Source organism: Mastigoproctus giganteus, chromosome 13 (assembly GCF_048544385.1).
Source record: "Mastigoproctus giganteus isolate SK-2022 chromosome 13, ASM4854438v1, whole genome shotgun sequence".
Classification (NCBI taxonomy): Eukaryota; Metazoa; Arthropoda; class Arachnida; order Uropygi; family Thelyphonidae; genus Mastigoproctus; species Mastigoproctus giganteus.
Window position 1 is genome coordinate 13,697,689 of NC_143587.1, and position 15,401 is coordinate 13,713,089.

At 35.8% G+C, this 15,401-nt stretch overlaps 1 protein-coding gene across 2 annotated transcripts in view; it reads right to left on the reverse strand.

The window, feature by feature from the left end:
• The window catches only part of LOC150075774 (neurobeachin-like protein 1), a 693,585-nt gene that overhangs the window by 522,307 nt on the left and 155,877 nt on the right, over nucleotides 1-15,401 (reverse strand). For both annotated transcript variants that reach the window (XM_090387670.1, XM_090387669.1), the window contains exons 13-14: nucleotides 12,962-13,196; nucleotides 8,588-8,691 (exon numbers count right to left, since the gene is read on the reverse strand). In XM_090387670.1, the coding sequence (XP_090243796.1) occupies nucleotides 8,588-8,691; nucleotides 12,962-13,196 (339 nt within the window). The remainder of the gene's footprint in view (nucleotides 1-8,587; nucleotides 8,692-12,961; nucleotides 13,197-15,401) is intronic.

Sequence of the window (15,401 nt, forward strand, 5' to 3'; positions counted from 1 at the left end):
CTTCCCTTTACCCATGATGGTAGTTACCTCTTTGAGTAAATCCCACTTCAGCACACTGTGATCACTGCCACCTAGTGGTTCATTTATCTGCAGATTCTTAATACATGAAGAATCACTACTGATAATCAAATCAAGAGTATTACTCCCTCTAGTTGCCTTCCGAACATGATGATGAAAAAAACAATCATCCAATAAATCCACAAAAGGCTTGCTAGTGTGTGAGTAACCAAACCAAACCACAAATTCCAGTCAATATCTGGGAAATTAAAATCCCCCATTATAAGACTCTCTGATTTACTGGCCCACTCTATTTCCCTGTACAGTTTCTTATTATACTCATCAGAGTCATTAGACCTATAGCACACTCCTACTCTCAATTTTGATCTCCCAATGCTTATGTCACACCAGACTGACTCGACACTGCACTGCACTGTCCAGCGATGTCGACTGGCTTCACTTCCTTGGATTTTGTGTGTTTCTTAACTAATAGCATAACCCCTCCTCCCTTCCTATCCTGTCTATCCTTTCTGTAGATGTTCTTTCTTCTGCACAATCTAGATTTCGTAATTTAGATTAGTAATCTGGGTTTGTTTGCTTTTGCTTGATAGATCTTTGCAAATTTCATGGTGTGGAGCTAAGCATTTTTGAAGCTCCCTTTTGAACTTTGTGCTACTTTCAATCAAAGGATCTGCATTCAAAAAATAAGATTCTAATTGCTCGGCTAAGTTTATGCCATCTCGTACGGTTTTTAGTGTAAAATTTGGAACTTCAGAATTCCTTTTGTGCTATCATCCTCTGAATTGATTTGGTTTACCTCCGATGCCACTTCCACCAAATCTGCTTAGCCAGCTCTTTTTCTATCAGTATAACCACTCCCTGGCTTACATAATACTCAACTTACAGAAATTCGACTTTATGTAAGTTTTTGTTAGCCGGTACAAACTTAAAAAAATCGTGGAAACATATTTTGCATTCCATAGGAATAAATGAAGGTATCATGAAAATATTGTAATGTGAACCCAATAACACATTGTTTTTTTTTTTTTTTTTGGTAATTCGTTCCAAGACCTCGGAAGTTGAAATTTTCACTATATAACTAAGCTATTTATCTCTCTAAAAGGTCATTTTTATAATGGAAATTGAACTACACTTTCATCGTTATCATATGTTCTTTTATAAGAATCAATTCTGAATGCTTTGTGATATTTTTCTAACACACATTTCTGGAGGTCACCACCATAAAACAAAATAGGAAAACCCTAGTAAACTGGATCTTATTGCATTTGCGATAATACTGATAACCCAAGGGCTCACATCTAGTGAGTATGGGCTTGGCACACCCAGAGTCCTAAGCTGGATATGATCATTCTTCTCTACCTTGGCGATTCCCTTCTACTTCTGACTCTCTCTCTGGGTAACTCAGGAATTTTTTTTTTGGCTGGTGCAGCAAAAGCCTCAGGCTTCAAATCTTCAATCACATAAAAAAACAAATAAATTTTCAGAATCTTCTCTTCATTCCTATTTACTTATTACAATAGTGAAAGGAAAGGGACCAACGCAAAGTGCAAGTTCTGGCAGTGCTAGGAAACAAAACAAATTTGATTTAGAAATGAAGATGATTAATTAAGAATTACGAAGCAGGATAAAGTTTGCCATCTATTGAACGGAATGAAGTCTCGCTGCTTCAACAGTGAATACTATTTTAAGGGGGGACAGTGCACGTATAAAATATCAATGCATTTAAGATCAACAGTGATCACAAAACAGCATTCAGGTGCTATATCGAAGATGGAAGAGCTATTAATGATATGGAAGCAAAATCAGATTCAGAAGCCAGTGCCACTGAAGAAGTATTTATGAAGATATTAAGGATAAGTATGGCGAACCGCAAGCCAAGTTCGTGGAAAGCAACGGGTGGTTTAATATGTTCAAGCATAGCACTGGTTTCCAAAACATTAAAGTATGTGGTGAAGTAGCCAGTGCCAATTCTGCAGCTGTAGAGAAATTTTATGATGTGTTGGGAAAAAACCCCCTTCTAAAACTCCACAGCCCTCAACTTCCACAGTGGCATGCTTATCAGCTGGAGAGTTAATTCTGGCAACGATGCTCGAAAGGTAAAACTTCCTGACGTTATGCCTCTCCTCTCTCTTTTTGTAATTTTTATGTTCGTTGAACATTTCTTTTTTGCTTCAATCAAATTCAATCAAATTTGCAAGAGCTATATAAACATTTAGGGAAATTCCGACTTATGTAAAATTCAGACTTACGTAGAGTTCCGTGGAACGCAACCCTTACATAAATCGAGGAGCGGCTGTAATTCTTGAATGTCTTCAGTAGTCATATATATCATCAAAACTTTCCCCTGCTATTGAATTATCAAGTTCTACTATCACACCGATTCCATTTTCCACCATATTTCCTGAATGAACTGACTCTGGCCATACATTTTCCAACATGCATTTAATGTTGACAGTTTTACTTCTTTGAATGATAAAGTTATGATTCTGATATAGTCCACAATTGAAAATTGTTTCCATGCCTTCATCATTTCAATAGATTGGGAATCAATTTTTTCCAAAATCCATTGTAACAATTTTCTGATGTAATGAATTTTAAACGAAGATATAATGCCCTGATCTAATGACTGAATTAAAGAAGTTGTATTAGGTGATAGGACCATTACTTCAACATTTAGATGTCTTATATATTTTGGATGGCATGGCATGTTATCCAATAGTAACAGAACTTTGAAATTTAGATTTTTCCACATCTGGAACAAAACAATTTAGAAAACATTCTTTAAATAAATCGGCATTTACCCAAGCTTTTTTTACTTGCTTTCCAATATACTGGTAATGCGTTTTTATTTACATCTTTCATTGCACGAGGATTAGAGGATCTATAAACCAGCATGTGTTTTATCACGTAATCTCCTGATGCATTACTGCACATAAGTAATGTTACACGATCCTTTGATACCTTAAAACCTGGTGCAGTTTTCTCTATTTTTGATATAAGCATTCTGTTTGGCATTTTTTTCCTCCAAAGACCTGTCTCATCGGCACTGAAAACGTGATGTGGTATGTATCCATGCTCTTAAATAATTTTTTGAAGTTCCTCTGCTTACTTCTTGTCAGCTTCATTATCAGCCAATGCACTTATTCTTATGTTATGCAATGAGAAGTGGTTTTTAAATTGCTCAAACCAACCTTTACTGGTATTAAACTCTGAGTTAACAGAAAATTTTCTACTTTCTTTTAAATGGTTATAAATTTTTAATACTTTTGTTTAATTACCTTGCCATCTAATGGGATTCGTTTTGTACTGCTATTGTCAATCCAAATACTGAGTGCTTTTTCTATTTTCTCAATTATTGACACTTGGGGATGTCATATTTGCAGATATTAAAGATCCTGCAACAACAGCAGTTCTAATTTTCTGTTAATTTTTCTTCACGGTCCAGATTGTTGCTTCATTTAAATTTAAACCTTTTGCAACATATGATACCTTCCCCCCTTTTTAAGATGATCCAATATTTGTATTTTTGAATCTAGAGAAATAAAATTTCTTTTGAGCAGTGCTTTTTTACTTTCTTTAGGCATAATTTAAAGCTGGAATTTAATTCACAACAAAGAAATTATTCGAATACAGTATTTAAGAACAAAGTTTAGTAATACATAACTGGAAAAATTTATAAACGATCAAATAAAAACCAAAATAACCTTACAAAAACTTTAAAGGTCAGAACTGCACTCTTCAAAGTCAATTTTTTATACTCTCAAACAAGCACAAGTTCACTAGCACAGAACCTAACACAGAGATTTCCTAATAAAATAAAATACAGTCAGTCCTCGTATAACACGTGTTTACATTACACGAATTCGATCATACACGATTTATAAATAGGGGAACGATATCTTATATAACACAAACCGAATTTGCTTATGCAGGATCATCAACAGTCGAACCATCGATGTCAAGTGGACCAACCAGATTCATCCCCTTCCTTTTAGAGTTTATATAAGTAAAGAAATCCTTGCTGTTTTTCTTAGCATCTTTTGCCAAAGATTTCTCGTAATCTGCCTTCGCCTGCCTAACCTCCTTCGTGACCTGATTACAGATTAACTTATATCTGCCATAGGCTTCTGAGTCGCTTGATAATTTATATGCATCCCATGCATTTTTCTTCTCTGTCACGAGTATCATTAGTTCATTTGATAACCATTTAAGCCTAAACCTTGAACAATATTTCTTAATAGGTATGAAACTTTTAGTAGCATCCACGATTAATTCCTTGAATGCTTCCCACTTAGAATTTACTGTTGGTAACATTGTCAGTCTCTCAGATGGAAGAGAGTGACTATCTTCGTGTTTTAGACATGAGATCCCCTAGGAATTGAAGACAGAAGATTCTTAAAGTTCCATAATTTGGGTTCTTCACAGTAAACAATGGTAAAAAGGGTCTCTGTTATTCTAAGCATCTTGATTTGAAATTGTGACTGGTTGGTTTGCCAAAAGTCATTTTCTTCTAGAAAATAGCTCAGTTGAGAACTGCTGGAAGGTTTTTAAATTGGTGATGGATTCTACTGAGTGTCTCATTCCCTGGAGAAAGGCTGGGAATTTGTGTCTTCAGGATGTTTCTAATGTTCAGGTAGAGGAAGCAGTGGTATAGGATGTGGATTGAATCTTCTATTTGCTGGCATATGCAGGGATCAGTGTTAGCTAATCTAAACTGATACAGCTTTGAGTTCATTGATGTATAGATGTTAGGAGTGAACCAGGAGAATGTTCATAGGTTTGCAGTGAAAGAGACTTCTGGGATGAAGATGAAAGTTGTTCTGCCTTTGGTTGATATGTTCTAGCGTGTTTGCCATTGTTTCATCAATTCTGTCCAGACTCAGGTCTTTTCAGATTTTATATCTGCAAGAGTGTTAATTGTTATTCCCCTGAAAGTCATGGGTTTGGCATGCTTGATAGAATAGCAAAAAGCACAGAATACTACATGGAGGTCCAGAGGCATGATGCCTGCGATTGCTTGTAGGGTTTCTGTTGAGACAGTTCTGCAGGAACTAAGCATGGTTAGGATCATCATTCGTTGAAATGAGAGGAGTTTCGACTGAATTTTCGTATTTTTGGTTCTGTTGTACCACACAGAGGCAGCATAGGTTGCTGTGGGGATAAAGACTGCCTTATAGTAGAGCATAAGGGTTTTGTGCCTTAGTCCCCAGTCGGTTTTTGTAATTCTAATGATGGACGTGGTGAACTTTTTAATTTTCTCTGGTGGGTTATGTGGAGCATGAAGTTCATCTTGTTGTCTAACATCAGGCCCACATATTTGGTGTTCCTGACATAGGGAATTTGTTTTCCGTAAATTTTCAAGACTGGGGGACGCTGTAGATTGAGTTGTCCCTTAAAGGTCATCATTTGCATTTTGCAGTTGATATTTTTAACTTATTGTTGGTTGCCCATTCCATAAGGTTTCCAAGTACTGAAGAAGCTATTACTTCTTCAGTACTGAGGGGGCGCTGACTCTCTTTAAAAATTACAGCTGTGAGTTACAGGCTCCGAAACACGATAAGTGTTTGCCTTTTTATTTACATAATTGTTATTTTATATTGTACTTAATACGTAGTCTTATAGTTATAGTTAAGCTGGTTTTTTTTTTAAATTTAGATAGAGTTTTTGTGGATTACTGTGCTACGTAAACGAAATATACGTAAAACCGTTATTTCGTTCGAATCTTGCAGCCATTGTTTTTGTATATAGTGGTAGGGAATTCAAATTCATAATTGAGGTAGCTAGATAACTCAAACGTATAATTATATAGAGTAATACGCTTCACTGTTTCTATTAGATAGCGTAGTATTGACATTTAATTTATTGATCTTATTAATTTAAAATAGCATGCCCCAACGGGCACAAAGTGGCAGGAGTGCTGTGATTCAGGGGAGAACTGAGGGGGTGCGATTCTCCAAACGCATCACAACCTAAAAAATGTGCAACTTGTGAAATGCTTGCTGAACTCTCTGGAACAGAACATGATATTGCCATGGGGGATGTCTTTGTGTGTGAGCGATGTAAGGAGTGTAAGGAAATCAGGCGACAACTCAGCGTTGTTATGGGCCTATATGAGAGTTTGAAGGACAGAGTGGATGCCCTCAAAAGATCTAAATTGAGGCGCCCATCAATGCCACCGTAAGTCGGTACATGGCGCTGTTCATCAGTTTGCGAGAGGGAAAATTTCTGGTTTACTCATTCAAGCAGTAGTCGCCACACGAAGAGCATGCATCGATATACGAACTGTGAAATGGATTAGCAGAGGGCAAGGGACGAGCCGCTCAATGAATTTATGAAGAACGCTTCCCAGACAGACATGTACCGGACCACCATTTGTTTGCACGTGTGCATCAAAATTTGATTTGTGCGATTATGGGTCATTTAGAGGTAACAGGAGTAGTGCGGGCAGACCACGTTCGACATAAACTCCTGCATGGAAGAAAGTGTGTTGAATGCCATCCAGAATAATCCTACTATCAGCATACGTGCCGTTGCCTCTTCCTTAGGAGTGTCTCGTTGCAGTGTACACGTGCCGTTGCCTCTTCCTTAGGAGTGTCTCGTTGCAGTGTACAGCGTGTCTGGCACAACAATTCCTTACACCTCTTTCATCTCCAAAGGGTTCAGTAACTGCTCCCCCCCCCCCAAGATCATCCTGCATATGTGGCTTTTGCGCAATGGTTTCGCCAAGAAAGTGTTCAAGACTTGAATTTTCCAGCCTATGTTTTGTTCACGGATGAGGCTTATTTTACTCGGGAAGGCTTATTCAATCAGCACAATGCTCATGTGTGGGCTCACAACCCCCATGGTGTGTGCCCCCATGCGGCACAACATCACTTTGCAATAAATGTGTGGGCAGGTATGGTCAGTGACTGCTTAGTCGGCTCATATCTGTTACCATCCCGCATGAACTCCGCTAAATGTCGGATCTTTCTTGAACAAGTCTACCAGGGGTACTTGATGATGTTCCAGCAAATGTGAGATGCAACGTTTGGTTTCAACATGACGGGGCGCCTGCCCATTATGGAAGGTGTGTTAGTGACCATTTGAACAGGCATTTTGGGCATTGATGGATTGGCCATGGTGGACCCGTGGCCTGGCCCACACGCTCACCTGATTTATCAAGCCTTGATTTCTTTCTGTGGGGGCCTTGAAATCTATCATGTATGAATCGCCTGTGGAGACAGAAATGGATCTCGTGGCGAGACTCGTCTACGCTGCTGCTGCTGTCAAAGAAACTCCAGGTGTGTTCAACCAGTGTCACGCATGCATCGCATCCCATGGTGGAACCTTCGAGCATCTATTGTAACATCATGAAATGCGTCCATCTCGTACTCCATTGTTAATATTATGTCAAATAAATGTTTGCCGCTAATTACTGTCTTGTCATTTCTACTTCTTGTGCCTCTGCTACTACTTTCCCGTGATGTTTCCGGTTATGGGTTCCTATGCGATTCACATTCCTTTAGATGTTACCTACCTCCCCTAAACGTTTGTACCAATATTTTTGAGACACCCTGTATATTGATGTTAAAAACGTTTTTACTGGTGCTATTCAAAAAATGTTGTAACAAAAAACTGTCATGCTAAAAGCGTTACGGAAGTGACTTTATCTTCAGCTTCCACGAATCATTGTGACTTGTATTGTTGGAATCATACTTGTATGATGGCAACAATAATTTATCTTCTACTGGACCAAATTTAATGAAATTTTGCATGGAGCTTCATCTTAGCTCTATACTAGAGGAAAAACTTTCAAACCTCTGAAAATTGCAGTAGTTTTTCCAGGATAGTGGAAAATGTGAACATGTGAACAAGGAAAATTTCTCACGTAATAAATGGAATAATGTGGATATATAGCCTATCAGGAAGGCTAAGGAATTTAGAAACAGACATAAGGTTTTAAGATACAAAAAAACTTTCGGAAACTGGGAAATGCATTAATTTGAAAACGCAGCAGGTTTCAAGTCACCTGGTGTTTTCAGATTGAATGTAATTTTTTTCTTTACAATTAAATTCTGAGGCTGGAAAAGAGTTCTGCACATTTATGAAAACATTCTTCAACTTGGACACGTCATCAGATCTTTCAATAAATACTACACATAACAGAACAACTATAGATGGTGTATTTAGTTGTGAACTAAAATCTCTTCAATGTAAAAATTATATATCCTACTTTAGTCACCACAGACCAATACTTTCAGTAACTGATATGTAATTATTATTAATAAAATCAAAACTGTTATATTATTATCCATGAATTTTATTGATATCTGAAAATTAAAATGTTTTTAACACCTGCCAATGACTCTTAAATGTAAAACATGTTAAATATGCTAGTGGCAGGACACATTATGTACCTAGTACAGAATTTTTTTTTTTTAAACATTTGCCTTGAATTGTGAAGAGTTAAAAATGGAAAGCGGTATGATTAATATTGCTGCATGAAGGTAATTAATCAGTTTCTTTTGTGAAACCTGTGCATTTATGTGACTGATAAATTACTAACAATCTATTAAAAGAAACCTCCTACCTGTTTTCCTTCAGCGTCAGGCCGCAGCAACAGAAACAGCTGCTTTAATTCATTTGAGGAGATGGAATGAGATGCTAAAGTTTCGAGAAGTTTCAACAGACATCCTATTCAGAAAAAAATTACATTTAGAGAACCATATTAGTTTAGAACTAGAAACCACAGGTTTATAAGACTATATGTACACACAGATTAGTGCAAAGCAAAACATCAAGAAAGCAAAACTAAGTTTACATAAACCATAAACATTCCTACTATACATCTCATATTGTGAAATCCTTCGCAGTGAGTTGCGTACTCTCAGTTGGGTGCCACCACTCAGAGTATATTGGCTTATGTATGTAAGGCCACAGGTTATAAGAATTTATATACATACAAGTTAGTGCAAAGTATCATGTCTAGGCATTGAAAATTTCAAGAAAGCAAAACCAAGTCTGCATAAACAGCATTCTTACTACACATCTCATATTTCAAAATCCTTCACAGTGAGTTGCCTACTCTTACACATTCTCAGTTGGTTTTCCACTCAGACAGTACCATTTCGAAGATGATAATCTCTTTATTGATGGGAGGGTAGGCACCCACAGAGTAAGAGGTAACAGCCTATTTGTGAAATATTTGCACAATATTTCAAAACCATATTAGTTTAGGGCAAAAAACAGTCTTAATAATCTCTGCAATAGAATAAGTTACGATACTCTTCTCTACTTGAAAAGCATTACATACTTGAAGCCTAAGAGTAGGTAACTCCTTGTGAAGGAATTCACAATATGAGATGTACAGTAAGAATGATGTTTATGCAAACAGTTTTCTTTCTTGAACTTTGCCCACGTATAGACATGATGCCTGGCACTAACTTATGTATAAGTTCTTGTAGCCTGACACATTGCAGCCCTAAACTAATATTTTGAAATATTTTATGCTTTTCGGCATTTCATATTGTATAAATATTTCAAAACTGGTGGTTACTCTTTTGCTCTAGGTATCCCCCACCCATCAACAAAGGGAATATCATTTTCAAAACAGTTTCATCTGGGTGGTGGCACTCAATTGAGAATAAGTAGCAATAGTCTTCTCTACTTAGAAAGTGTTACTTATTTGAAGAATAGGCAACTTATGAAGAATTTCACAATATGTGATGCACTATACGAATGCCATTTATGCATACTAAACTTTTCTTCCTTGAAGTCTGCTTCATATAGACAGGAAGTTTTGCACTAATTTCTATGTATTATTTACAGAACTTGTATTATGTATTATTTACAGAATTTACAGAACTTCTTGTTTGACTGAAACAAGAAGAAGAAATGAATCACTTATAAGTTTATCAAGTGGAAATCTGCTGTACACCAATGGAAACAGTGAAAGGAGTGAAGGTGGAGTTGGGTTTCTGGTCCATAAAGATTTTAAAAACAACATTTTGGAATTCAAAAGCACATCACCAAGGGTGTCAAGACTAATACTCAAGATTTCTAAGAGATACAAGCTAAAGGTTATAATGATTTATGCACCAACATCGAGCCATGATGATGAAGAGGTTGAAGAAATGTACACCGAAACTGAGTCTTCTAGATGAGCAGAAAACCCACTAACACTATTATTATGGGGGACTTCAATGCTAAGGTTGGAAAAAGACAAAACAGCGCAGAAAGGGGAACTATAGGAAATTTTGGAATTGGTGAAAGAAATGAAAGAGGTGAAAGACTTGTAGAATTTGCAGAATCTCAAGGACTGTCAGTAATGAACACTTTTTTCAAGGAAAGGGTGAACAGAAAGTGGACATGGAAGTTCAAATGGATTAACAACTAATGAAATCGACCTCATGCTCACTAACAGAAGATATATTGGAATGATGTTACCGTCCTGAATAAGGTAAATGTTGGAAGTGATCACAGAATGGTAAAATGTACACTTGATATAGATGTAGGAAAGGAAAGGAAAAAACTGACTCGAGTAAATAATACAAAGGTCTTCGAGATAACAGAAGAGGAGAAAAAGCAGTATGTACCGGAACTCAAGTTTGAGCTTCTGCAGACTGCTCAGGACCAAGATATCGACGAGGAATATTACAACTTTCTGAAAGTGATAAAGTCCAAGAAACCTATAGGGAAAAAGAAATCCAAAGAAGAAAAAATTAGTGAAGAAACACTTGTCGTGATGAACCGAAGACGACAAATGAAGAGCAAGAAAAACACTGACAGGGAAAAAATTGAGTATACTGAGTTATGCAAAGCCATTAGAAAGAGACTCAGGAAGGACATAAGAAGATTTAACACAAGAAAAGTAGAACAAGCATTAAGGGAAAACAAAGGATTTAAATCAGCAGCCATGAGCAGTAATACAGAAAGACAAATGATACTGAAACTGAAGAATAGCAATGGTGTACTTATAAACAGCAGAGAGGGCATAATTCAAATAGCAGAAGACTACTATAGAGAATTATACAAGGAGCGAGGGAATGATGCCAGCAGTGAGGAAGATGGATTGCAAAGTAGTAACACATGCGACATACCCAATATTCTTCCTGATGAGGTAGAACATGCATTGAAGAAAATGAAGAATCAGAAAGCCCCGGGGGAAGATGAAGTTACTGTAGAGTTGTTAAAATTGGGAGGAAGAGACATAACACAAAAACTGGCAAGGCTCTTCACAAAGTGCATTAGAAAAGGTGTGACGCCTAAGCAGTGAAATAATGCAATCATAGTTTTGCTGCATAAGAAAGGAGATAAATCAGAAATTGGAAATTAGAGACAAATTACCTTGTTATCCCACATCTACAAGCTGTTCACAATGGTCATTACTAACAGATTAGAAAGAATACTTGATGAGAATCAACCGAAAGAGCAAGCTGGCTTTAAGACAGGATTCTCAACTATGGATCACCTTCACGTAATATCACAGCTAATGGAGAAAGCAAATGAATATCACAGCTAATGGAGAAAGCAAATGAATATAAAACACCATTATGCCTGGCATTTGTGGATTATGAAAAGGCATTTGACTCCATACAGCATAAGGCAATGTTTCGGGCACTAGAAAGACAAGGCATAGATACCCCGCATATTATGATTTTGAAGAAAATATATGAGAATGCTACCTCCTTTATTAGGCTAGACAAAGACAGTAGGAAATTTAAAATCGAGAAAGGAGTTCGACAAGGAGACACAATATCTCCGAAGCTGTTTACTGCTGCCCTTGAGGAAGCTTTCAGAAGATTAGACTGGTCACAGAAAGGAGTCAATGTGAACGGAGAGTACCTAAACCATTTACGATTTGCAGATGACATTGTGGTCATAAGCCACGATCCCAAAGAATTAGAGGAAAATCTTAATCAGTTACGCACAGTTAGTAAGGATTTAGGACTAAAGATGAATATGGCTAAAAACAAAAGTAATGATGAACAAGTATGCCACAGAAAGGGAAATAATGATTGAAAGAGCAGTAATTGAAAAGGTGGAGTCATATACTTATCTGGGACACGTTATTAGCTGTAATAATGATAAATGGCTGGAAGTCAAGAGAAGAATAAATTTTGGATGGACAGCATTCAGGAAATATAGTCACATACTGAAGAGCAATATCCCAGTTTGTCTGAAACGTAAAATAATGAACCAATGTATACTCCCCACCATGACTTATGGAAGTGAAACTTGGGCACTCACCAAAAGAATGGAAGAGAAGCTGAGAACTACATAGCGAAGAATGGAACGAATTATATTGGGAATCAGACTGTTAGATAAGAAGAGAAACACATGGATTAGGCAGCAAACTCAAGTAAAGGACATTCTTATCAAAACTAAAGAATTAAAATGGTCTTGGGCAGGATACATAGCTCGAAGACATGATGACAGATGGACTAAAAAAATAACAGAACGGTACCCAAGAGAAGCTAGAAAAGAAAACCTAGAAGACAAAGGCGGAGATGGATAGATTAAATTCATGAGTTTTTGGGTAGTAAATGGATGGCCAGTGCTCAAAACAGAAGGAACTGGAAAGTTGCTGGAGAGGCCTTCATCCTGCAGTGGATTGAAAATGTCTGATGATGATGATGATTTACAGAACATAAAAGACCAGAAAACCTAAGAAGCCAATAAAAAATATATTAGCAAAAATTAATTGTATTCATATCTGGTGTGATTTTTAAGTTAATTTAAGTGCATGCAGAACAAGCAGAATTTTTTCAACTACAAATGAACAATATGTAGCCTATATATAGCTCATATATTTTATATCTATATATTAATATATACATATTTATATTATGATGCTTATTACATAGGCAACCTTTTGTCTTAATGTAAAAGCTTACCCTATAAGTTTTAAAGGGCTGTATATATTTATGTTTAAATCAAGGAATTTTTAGATTACTATACTCACCAACTGCTCTTCCAGTAAGTTTTGAACACATTTCCAGTACATCCAGAATCGCACCCACCATCCTAGCTTTGCAACAATTTATTTTAGTTTGAATATCAGAAGTACATTTTTTTAAAATCTCTTCTACAACCCAAATTTGAAGTTTGGATGAATGAATGTCGGGAAGCCATTGGATAACTGATAAAATTACCTCGGCATTTTTGATCCTGTGGTGGCTGGAAATTGATTCACAGGCCTAGAAATTAAATATTCTTGTTTAATAATTCAAGATCAGAACTTCCAATGATTTGCTGCACATGCCATCTTTGCACAAATATGCATAAAAGAAATAATAAAGGTAACTAGAAGCATTAATGCTTCAAATCCTACAAGCTGTTCCATTTTGATATAACTAAAACAATTTTGCAATAGTTTTATTTTCTTTCTTTCTTTCTTTGCTTCATTTTTTCTTTTCTTTTTATTCTCTCTTATTTTATGTTTTATTTATATACTTTACTGCTTAAAAGCAAGTATATATTAAAAGAATGAAACATTAAAGGAGGCATGTAATATAAGTTATATAGTTGCAATATGGGATAACAAAAGTAAGCTCTATTCAAATAAACTTATAAATTTGTAATTTTTAATTTATTAAGTTTTTGTATTTAATACTGTACAAAAGTAAATACCAACAGTATTTACTTTTGAAGGGAAAATGTTAATCAAAAAAGTGGTCTGATATGGCAAAGTAATAAAGGTTAAGACATCATATTTCAACTGCAGGCATTAGATAGCAAAAGAATATGCTATTCTGTGTTCAATTTCTGCCTTGGGACACTTTGATCCTATCAGTGAAGCAACTGACATTGCTTTCAAAGCTTGGGTTTCACGGCACAGACAACACTGACATATGCAGGTTGGTTTACAAAGATAAAATTCTCTAGAATTCAGATCCATAAATGGATGAAACTGAATTAAGTGATGCATAAAGATGCAAAGAGATATTATTAAATCAAAAAAAAATAAGTAACAATGAGTTTTATTTTAAGAATTGTTTAAAGGTTTTTTAATGCTGTTTTAAATTCTGATTGATTTTTTAAATTTTGCTATACAAAATAAGAAAAATATTAATATTTAAAAGCATTCATGCACAAAATTTTAATTTTTACAAATTTTCAAAACTCCATGGAAAAAACTCAACTCTACAGAGCAAGTTTCTTCATGAAGTTTTTCCAGCTGCTAGCAGAAATCTCACTCCACAGAACCAGCCACTAGTGGAAAACTCACAGCTCAGGGCCTAACTTGTTCACTGAACTCATCAGTGAAAGTGTTAAACTTTAAGCCAAAGATCAGATGACAGGATCAAAAACTTGCAGTAAGACAAATTATAGAAAAGTGATGAGAACACAACAAGAACCTGTAATGATGAATACCCAGAAAGCTGCTCTTTCAATTTTTTGAAAAATAAAACATCAAGGATAATCTTTTTTAAGGAGAGTAGAAAGTTTGTATAAAACTAAAAAATCTGCAGTGAAGGAAGCACTGTAACATGATTTAAATTAAACTCAGAGTGAAACTTGCAGGACTGCACCTTAATCATAACTTCTTTTTATAATTTTCAAGGGCATTTAATAAAAGAATGGAAGTTGCTAATAGCAAATTATATATGGGTGATATTTTGCTATCAAATAGCTTACAAAATCATCAAAAATTTGACAAAGGTTGTAGAAAATCTGGCATGAAAATTACACACACACATAAGCAGAAAGATACAAAGAAAGTCTAGTGTAGACTAAATAAGTAACTGGAAAGAGTTAGTAATTTTATATGCCTAGTAACAGTATTTGAAAGATGAAGATTAGACAATGAAATATATAATAAAATGAATAACGCAGGAAGTGTATTTTATCAGTATTAGCCATGTGATGCAAGAAAGCAGGTGGTCTCGAGTGCATCAGCCAAAAAAAATAAATATATAAAGTAATAATTAATTTAAAAAATAATTAAATAAAAAATAATAATAATTACCCATTTGACACACTACTCACATAAGTATCCAGCTGACCTTTGCATCTCCCAAAGCTGTCAGCCTCAACTTATTCCAGTCATTAACAACTCTCAGGCTTAAGTAAACTTCCTGCAATCCAGTCTAAACCTCTTTCCCATAATTTGAATTTTATGTCCGCCAGTTATGAAATCATTTATAACAGCAAAAATTTCAGCCTCCTTCACTTTAATTTCTATTTTCAGGTCCTTATACACCTCATCTCCTCAAATATGCCCAGTTACCAAACTCTGTATCCCAGATATTGGAAGTTTTTCCTCATGAGTGCACTTTTTGCTGTTCTCATCAGATGCATTGCCCATCTTTGTACTCGTTAGCTTAAAGTCTCTCTTTTTTTTTAGATGTGGTCTCCACACCAGTATTCGATGCAGTATTCCAAGTGGTCTTACAACTGTC